This window comes from Oratosquilla oratoria, chromosome 8, assembly GCF_046742065.1.
Source record: "Oratosquilla oratoria isolate Oo_2021 chromosome 8, ASM4674206v1, whole genome shotgun sequence".
Classification (NCBI taxonomy): Eukaryota; Metazoa; Arthropoda; class Malacostraca; order Stomatopoda; family Squillidae; genus Oratosquilla; species Oratosquilla oratoria.
In genome coordinates, this window is record NC_134784.1 from 75,381,868 (window position 1) to 75,391,867 (window position 10,000).

At 41.9% G+C, this 10,000-nt stretch overlaps 1 protein-coding gene and 1 long non-coding RNA gene across 2 annotated transcripts in view; one reads left to right on the forward strand and one right to left on the reverse strand.

Moving 5' to 3' along the window:
- The window catches only part of LOC143027821 (uncharacterized), a 112,990-nt gene extending 112,429 nt beyond the window's left edge, over nt 1-561 (reverse strand). Inside the window, exon 1 of the mRNA XM_076189423.1 lies at nt 175-561. Within this exon, the coding sequence (XP_076045538.1) occupies nt 175-273 (99 nt within the window). The 5' untranslated portion in view covers nt 274-561. The remainder of the gene's footprint in view (nt 1-174) is intronic.
- LOC143027823 (uncharacterized) overlaps nt 1-10,000 on the forward strand; it is a 169,860-nt gene that overhangs the window by 121,586 nt on the left and 38,274 nt on the right. The gene's annotated exons all lie outside the window — the stretch shown is intronic.

Here is a 10,000-nt window from a genome sequence, read left to right on the forward strand (position 1 = left end):
TTTGCCTCCGTTTCCTTCTCCTCCTCCTCTTCCTCTTTCTTCTCCGTCTCCTCTTGAACTTACTCCTCCTCTTTCTTCTCCGTCTCCTCTTGAACTTCTTCCTCCTCCTCCTCCTCCTCCTCCTCCTCCTCCTCCTCCTCCTCCTCCTCCTCCCTTCCCCCTGTGTTTCCGTACCTTCAGTTGGCTTTTGGGGACCAGACCTGTCTTCTGGAAGTCGAGGGCGTCGAAGGCAAACCAGAGACTGTTGGCGATGAGTTGGCCGAGGTTCGCCATCTCCTCCAACGGCACCAACGCAACGCCAACACTGCGACTGGTGGAGAGGGAGACGAGAGCCTAAAGGGTGGAGGAACAGACTTCCTCCACCTTCGCCTCTGGGCGAAGGCGACGGCGAAGAATGAAGAAGAGCCTTCAGCGAAGAGTGACACTAGAAACCACCTGATGATGTCAGTCAACCCCCTTGCGGGAAGACTGTTCCTTCCGTCTTCTTTCCTTCTTTGGTTCTTCAAGAGCTTACGTCCACCACCACGGGCACCACTACCACTACTACTACCAAGGTACCACTACCACCACCGAACCAGCCCTTCTACCACCGTAACCACCTCCACCACCACCTCCACCACCCGAGAGCGGGCACCCCACCTCTTGTCGTCCACCCTTTCCTTCCTTCCTCCCTCCGTCGCTTACGGGAGCACGCCGCCCTTGTCCCGGGGTCGCCAGGGCGATCCAGAAGGAATTCTGATCATTTTGTTTCCAGAAGATTCCGTGACCTATGGCATCCAGGAGCTTTCCCCGTCCGTATCAGTGTGGAAAAGTGTAGCATCGGTAGAGGGTGGTGGCGTTAAATAGCCCCGATAGTACAACGTCTTGAAGATGCTGGTATTCTTCGTTGTCCGGGTGCCAGGCTTCATGTGAAGTCCTGGCTGGCACGCTCGACCCGTAGTCTTTTGGTCCTCTACTCAAAGAAGACACTGTACTCGTGACAAGGTCACTGGGGAGGAGAAAGAAACACATCAAAAAGAAACAAAAAACATGTATATAGAAATGAAATGTGGTTTTGTTTAGTAAGCATCGTTCGAACTCCGGTGAAGCGCTAGAAAAAGAAACGGACGAAGATCTGTGGAAGATGGTCTGGCCTCTGACTACCTCCTGGAGACTCTCTCTTTCTCTCTCTCACAGGTGCAACGACTCATCCCGATTTCAGTGTTCCCCACGGGGCAACCTGCCTTCAGGGGCCGCCCCAGAGTGCCCACACGTATAAGGAGTCTCCCCAAGAACTCGCCCGGGCAAAAATCGAAGTTATAATCGACCTGGATCAACACGTTGATCCAAGACAAACCTTGGAGTCGCCGAGAACCTGGACCGGACCTCTGTCATTCGCTCACCCGATGCAGTTGCCAGATACTTCTATACGAATTACTACTATATGGGAAGTGGGGTGACATGTATAACATTCATTCCCTTCCCATCCTCTCCCTATTCCCCGGTGCCATTTAATCCAATAATAGCCAACAAAGGTGGAGTAATTAATGATCGATCATGTACAAGTACACCTCACTCTATCTCCTCCGCACAAGGATTTAGAACCACCCGGAGATCTTGCTGTCCCCCCAACCCCACCTCCCTCCAACCTCCTCCTCCTCCTCCTCCCTCCCCCTCCCCCCTTCACCGGCCGCTTCGACACCTGTTCTTACATGAGTCCGAAGAGTTTTTTTGCACAGATCTATGTATGCAGGAATGCGTGGAGAACGGGAGGACACGGACGAGCGTCGTGTCATGTATCGCCGGGCGAGGATATTGGTTCACTTCGAACACACCCCACCCTGCCCCCAACCCCACCCTATCCTACCCCGGCTGGGGAGTGTGGGTGGGTGGAAAGTGGGTGTGTGAGTGGGTGGAGGGAAGGAAAGGTGCCAAGCTGCCCTTGGATCGGCAAATGGGGCTGCAACCCATGGTTGGTGTGTGTGTGTGTGTGTGTGTGTGTGTGTGTGTGTGTGTGTGTGTGTGTGTGTGTGTGTGTGTGTGTGTGTGTGTGTGTGTGTGTGTGTGTGTGTGTGTGTGAGTGTGTGTGTGTGTGTGTGTGTGTGTGTGTGTGTGTGTGTGTGTGTGTGTGTGTGTGTGTGTGTGTGTGTGTGTGTGTGTGTGTGTGTGTGTGTGTGTGTGTGTGTGTGTGTGTGTGTGTGTTCATGTTGCTTTACTGAGTTAACAGCGATACGGAGATACACTGACAATATGCAGTTTACTGTATGTGATTTTTAGAACTAGTCCAATTTGAGAATATAATGTACAGGGAGTGCTAAGTGTCGTTGTCCACATATAATGGTGTGCTTGCTGAGACAGAAGTGTGTGTGTGTGTGTGTGTGTGTGTGTGTGTGTGTGTGTGTGTGTGTGTGTGTGTGTGTGTGTGTGTGTGTGTGTGTGTGTGTGTGTGTGTGTGTGTGTGTGTGTGTACGTGCACGCACAACCCACCATATATCAAAACTACATATATTCTATTATCATTGCATATACATGACTTCGTTCTCAAAAATCAACTTATACAAAATTATATATGAATAAATACTCAGCAATGACATATATATCCTAATAGTTCTAGTACACTGTGTGTCAGATTTGGGTGTCCGCCATGTTACCAAAGGACTCGACATGGAAATACTATTTTCTAGATATCACTCTCAAGTACACATTTCTACATTTGAGTTGTTTATATCAAAGTGTGTCAAGTGGCCACCCACTCTCTGTGTCAAGTGTCACAACCGGATAGATCCTTGTCACTTGTGTCTATGTGTCCTCTTCAGTAGCAGCCAGATCGTATTATTTAGTTGACGGAAACTTCCGACAGTTGAGAGATTAAAGTTTGTATTAGATTGTTATGTTTTGTATGTATTTTCATTTATTCATTTATTTGTTTATTCATCTATTTATCTATTTGTCTATTCAGTTATTCAATTACTTATGTATTTATCTATTTATTTATTCAGATACTTATTAACATACCTATTTAGCTATTTATTCATTTATTATTTATTCGTATATTTATCTACTTTATTTTTCATCTGATTTTGATATACATTTTTATGTACCTATCTAATTACTTACCTATACATTTAAATATTAATATGTTTATCTATTTATTCATTCATTTATTTATTCATTTATTTATCTTTTGGTTTGTTCAGTCAATTCCTTATTCATTTATTCATTTATGTTCATGTCTATCTATATTTGTATTTATAGAATTTTATTTTAGTCTCAGGTGACTTTAGTCGGATAGATGTGTGCATCTGTGGCCCATTACCCATTATCCCCTTAGCCAAATGAAATCGCCCAACATTAGCAAGAATAAATAAACAAGTAAATGAATATACACATACCATACATACATATACCAAAGGTTTTTTCCCCCTTACACGGGGGGGGGGGGTAGCCAAAAAGAAAAAGGCATAGAAACCACTCCCACCCATTTCATTTCCCATATATTCCACTCCCCTCCACCCTCCTCCCTCCCTCCTATCTTAGCACCTCTTGAATATAAAAAGAATTAAAAAGTCCAATTTAGCAACATAGGGTAGTACGTCTTCCATAATATCCTCTGTTGTTTGACCGCTTCATTCAGCCACACGACCACTAATATCGGAGGAGTTCATAAGACACCTGCCCATTTTCAGAGCCAGAAATTTACTCATTTATAAACATGTTATCTTAAGAAAGGGAACGCAACGGCGTGTGAAAGTGAATTTACGAGTTATAATTATCTAATGACCCTTCATAAGATATTTTATGGGTAGCGTTTCTGACACATAAGGAAAACGTTAAATATAGTCATTACATCGTAGATAATATATAGAAGCATACAGATTTAATTTCTAATTAAGTAACGTTGGTACGTTCATATGTTTGCGCATATTTGTGTGTGTGAGCCCACAAGGGCTTGTTAACATTTGAATAATTTTCATAGGGGTCCCTCATTGGCGTGTTTATCTCTTTATTTATTCATTTATTCATTCATTTATTTATTTGTTCATAAATTTCAAGCTAGGTAAGGTAATTGGAGAGTAAGACAGGACCCCAAAAGTGTAACTCCTTTATTGAACATTAAAACTGGGTAAATATAATTAAGTAAACACACACTCAAACACACACACACACACACACACACACACACACATACACACATACACAGGGTAAACGGGGAGAAATGAGAACACACCAAGTCACTCAGTGGCACTATACATACACACACACACACACACACACACACACACATATATATATTATATATATATATATATATATATATATAATATATATATATATATATATATATATATATAACAGGACAGAATTGAATAGACACCAAGAGAAATCGTTTAATTTATTAGATTATTAAACAAGCAATTGATACAATTAAAGTGCTTATAAATAGTTACAATGTGAATAACTAATACTTGGTTGACATCCCCTTTGCTTTTTTTAATGCAAGGACCCTTCTAGGCATGCTAGTGATTAGTTCACGAATATCATCTTGAGGGATTTCTTGCCATGTTTCCCGTAGTAATTAAAATGTAATTATGGAGACTGCGCGCTCCACAAATGTGCATACATTGGGTTTACGACCTGTAGCCTCAGCCGTCGCCTAACGCTCCATCTCCAACAAAGCTATTAAAAATAAATTTCAGCACGTGCACCAGCCTACCCTTGATAGAGCAACACTGAAGTAGTTACCCAATGTAATGATGTTAGAGAATTAAAAATGTTAGAGACTATGTATATTAGGGAATGGGCTCCTACCATTAATATTCAGTTTAATATGGTAACGGCCATTCCCTTATAAAATCAAGAAGCTAGTATTGTCTTTACATCCATTCCAACGTTCAAGTATTAGAAAAGTTAAATACGTCAGCAAGAAACTCGTGAATGCAGAAGCTGCTGCAGAGTTTAATCATATATATATATATATATATATATATATATATATATACATATATATATATAATTTATATATATATATATATATGTATGTGTGTGTGTGTGTGTGTGTGTGTATTCACCTCCTCGGATCTGCTGCAGTCTCTGTCGAGACAGCCAGACACCACCCTACGGCAGTGAGCTCAGAGCTCCTTATTAGCCGATCTCTGGGTAGGTCTGAGACCACTCACACACCACACACCGGGACAGCAAGGTCACAACTTCTTGACTAACGTCCCGTACCTACTCGCTGCTAGGTGAACAGGGGCTACACGTGAAAGGAGACAAACCCAACTTATCTCCGCCCGACCGGGGAATCGAACCCCGGTTCTCTGGCTTGTGAGGCCAGTGCTTTACCAATCCGCCACCGAGCCGTGTGTGTGTGTGTGTGTGTGTGTGTGTGTGTGTGTGTGTGTTTATGTGTATGTATGTATGTATGTATTTTTAGACTTAAACCCACTTTTGGAAAAGAAGAGGCGAAAGTTGAGAATTCCGTATATTCCGATCACAATCTGTGATCCTATTCAGCAGATTGAATTCAGAGTTGAGAAGACATGTATATATACACAGATGTGAGGTAAATTTTTAGGAACCAGGGGAGGACTCAAGTCACGTGGCCGACGCTACGCAAACATTGTTGGATTTTGTCCACTGTTAGTATGGATGGCAGCAGTCTATTAACTGCTCAGGTGGTGATGCAGTCAGGTGACCATTGACCATTTGATATATTATAATTAGGAAAATATTTTATCAATGAAGATTCAATAATTTTCCTTCTGAAACTACATTTTGACTTGTAAATTTCAGCATCGTCCCAATCTATGCGGTGGTCTTTTTTGTCAATATGCGGAAATACCGTGGAGTTCTCTTGTCCATATTTTGCTGAATTCTTGTGCTCTTTTATCCTAGTTGCCAGGTCTCTTCCAGTTTGTCCCCAATAAACATTATCACAATCTAGACATGACAATTTATAAACTCCTGGGTTTATGTCCCCTGTTGGTCTATGGTGTACATTGACTACTTTGCTGAACAAGTTGTTTGGATGATTAAAGATAAAGTTGATATTTTCTTTCGGTAATAACTGAGAAATTTCGTTTATGGAGTTTTGAAGGGTAATTGTATGCATTTATTATCCCAGTTATGTTTCTTAGTGGGATGGGAAGTAGATTTGTAAAAGCTGATATTAGCATTCCGAAGGCTACGGACGCACGAGAGGCTGTTTAGCCGCTCAACCGCTGCGGCTGTTTAGCCGTTTTTATAGAACACACTACTTTTAATGGAATTGCGCGCATTAGTTATTTAACCGCTAATGCGCGCAATTCCATTAAAAGTAGTGTGCTCTATAAAAACGGCTAAACAGCCGCAGCGGTTGAGCGGCTAAACAGCCTCTCGTGCGTTTCATCCTTAAGAGCTTTTTGTAAAAACCAGTCCGGGTATCCTAATCTTGATCATTGTTTTCGCACTGATGTTATCTCAGAATCTACAGTAGATATTGTAGGCTGCATAATCTAAGTGCTCGTAAAAATAAACCCGAAGCAACGCTATTTTTTATTTTGTCCGGATAAGTAAAGAAATAATTATAACTCCCTTGTATGAGTGGGCTTTCTGTAAACTGTGAATGACATAAACTCCGGATTTCTGATTACTAAGATTTCTAGAAAATGTAATTTATTATCTATTTCACATTCTATCTTAAATTTTATATCGTGGCTAAACGATTAAGTTTATCATGGACTTCATTAAAAGAACCCCATTCATGATCCCAAATCGTAAAAAAAATCATCCACGTATCTATACCAGAACATTTCGGGTGGTTTGATGTCTGGCAATAGTACTGACTCAAAATATTCCATATATGAGATTTGCTAGCACTGGAGAGAAAATTGATCCCATAGAACAGCCAAATTTCTGCTTAAAGAAATTATCTTCGAATGAGAAGACATATGTGGAAGCTGGTTCTGTTATTGTTGTAATTTACTTTCCACGAACCTTAAAACCTACATCAATTTTTGTGAATAGAGACACTGCGTCAAGACTTAGTATTTTATTGCTCCCTGGTATGTCATGGCTTTTAATTTTACTTTTAAAGTCTTCTGAGTGTTTGATGTGAGACTAAGAAACATCCTACAAACGGCGATATAATTTGCGTAAGCTATTTTGAGGTCTTACTAGTGCAGAAATTCCTATTTGATATTATAGGTCTAATAAGAATGCCTTCTTTGTGAATTTTTGGGAGACCGTAAAAGTTAGGCAACTGGGGATTAATGACTTTAAACTGCTGAAGAGGATCACAGATAAAGATCGAAATATACGGAACTCTCTACTTTCGTTTTTTCTTTTTCGAAAGTGGGTTTTAAGTCTAATTTTACTAATGTGCTACGACATTACTTTATTGTATGTATGTACGAGTATGTATGTATATATAATGCCATTCAGTGTGTCTTCATTTCTTCCCGTTTACTGTGTGCGTAATTCACCATGGTCTTGGATCACGGGTTGGATTCGAGGGCGACAGCTATTTCCCTCCCAGAAGAGAGCTCAGGGCTCATATATGACCGATCTATGGGTAATGCTGTGATCATAAACACACACACACCTAACTCCCCGCCCACGAGAGTTGGAGTAACGACTCGCAGCGCAGAGATACTGAAATAATATCAGCCTTGGGCGGGATTCGAACCCGGACAGACGTAGTGGCGGTCGCGATCGCTATCACTGTGTGTGTGTGTGTGTGTGTGTGTGTGTGTGTGTGTGTGTGTGTGTGTGTGTGTGTGTGTGTGTGTGTGTGTGTGTGTGTGTGTGTGTGTGTGTGTGTGTGTGTGTGTGTGTGTGTGTGTGTGTGTGTGTGTGTGTGTGTGTGTGTGTGTGTGTGTGTGTGTGTGTGTGTGTGAGTGTGTGTCTCTAACTGCGCGTTTTCTCTGGTTAGGTGTTTATATGTCTCATACCAAGTTTGTATCAGTTTATGAGAGTATTAGGCATGCATATATGATCCTCACTTATTCTGTACATGTTTGTGTATTTTGCGTGTGTGTGTGTGTGTGTGTGTGTGTTAGTGTACCACAGAGATGAATAAAATCACCTGGCGACAGCCAGCCTGAGAGAAAACGTATCACACAGTACGAAAGGAGTTAGTGAAGGTTTTGGCACAATAAATAATCATATATTAAGTATCTCAAGTTTGGACGCACTAACCAGGATTTGTATTTTGTGGTGAACTTTGTATATTATTTTCTGGACACTGATTTGCGATTGCATCAAGTTTGACGAGGAGTTAGGGGGTGGGGGGTCGTGGTGGCCCGACTTGAACATCATCCCTTTCTTAATCGACACCGTGACGGTCAGTAATATTACACAATGAATAATCTATATTACACAATGTTATTGATAAATTAGGGATAAATTGACGGTCCCATGAAAGGGAGAGACATGTTGCACAATAGTATTGAGCAATATATTGTGTCAATGATATATATTGATGGTGTAGATGAGAGGACAATGCGGCACTTGACTTATTTCTCAAAGATATGTGGATACTCATATATTTACAGGCACTTACTGTACACAACACATACACTCACACGCGGCTTGTTAGTGTCGTGGGTCGTCACGCTACACTACCGAGATCGCACCCAGGTCAGGAAAAGAAGACTCAACTCTACTGCAAGCATTTACTGTCCTCCTTGAGCAATAGATGGATGTGTGGTGTGTGTGTAAGGTCACAGCGTAACCTATAGATAAGACTAAACGAAACTGAACTCTCATCCGGAAAGGCAATAGCTGTCAATCACGAGTCCAACACATGGTTCAAGACCATGGTGAACGTAGTGACGTAAGACGTTCTTGCCGTTCTTCGTTCGCTGTTCTTGTGAAGGAGCATCCTATCAAACAAACTCGTTTGACCCAGTCGAGCCCAAGGAGTTGATCGCGTTGGGTTAAACACAGAAGAACAGAACAGAACAGAACACAAGCAGAACGAAGATAGTTCCTCTCTTTAACGCCTACAGGGGTGTTCTGCCAGCTTAATAAAATCGCCTGACGAAAGCCAGAATGGAAAACGTTAGTCGAATATCGACAAGGTGCATCTGACCCGTTCAACGTCTGAACGGTTTCCTGCCAACTGAATGTGGAGGACGCTAGAATAAACGCCAAATGTTGGCGCCAAAGACAGATGAGCCACTTTTGACCCATATTGACTCTGTTGAACAAGAATCGCCAGAAGAAGCACAAACATCGTGACAAACACCAAAGAGTTAATCAGACACAATCGCGTTAACCAGACTGAAATAACGCCGATGAAAGAGACGTTACTTCCATCATTACAACGACATATAAAACGGTGAAACATTGATTGCAACAGGCTATTCCATTCAACTAAGGCATGTACCCCAGCCTGAACTGTGTTTATTAGACCGTGACCCCAGCAGCTAAGGTCTGTCATAGAAACAATTTAAAACGTGCCATACAGAGGGAGACGGTGGATAAAAGTCAACCCAGAGACAACCTAAGCAAGAGAGAGAGAGAGAGAGAGAGAGAGAGAGAGAGAGAAAGGGAGAGAAATTAAGCAAATAAGTGTCGACAAAAACTAGACATGATAACAGCGTACATGTATGTATGTGTGTGTTTGTATTGATATCATCAAGAGGAGTGGCTTCCATAACAAAGTTCTCAATTGTCTTTGTCGACATATATGGACGGGAGCCGTACGGTGCACCTGTGCCTCAGTAAGAGGTCGATCCTAACAACGGGAGTTGTTTAGTCGATCGTAAAAACAGGAAGAGTTATTCAGTGATCGGTCTTAAGAATGGGAGTTGTTTAGTGATCTGGAGAAGTTTTTCGTGATCGATCCTAAGAACGGGAGTTGTTTAGTGATCAATCGTAAGAACGGGAGTTTTTGGTGATCAATCGTAAGAACGGGAATTGTTTAGTGATCACGCGTAAGAAAGGGAGTTCATTAGTAATCACGCGTAAGAACGGGAAGATTTATTTGTGATCGATCACAAGAAAGTAGTAGTTTGGTGATCGATCGTAAGAATGG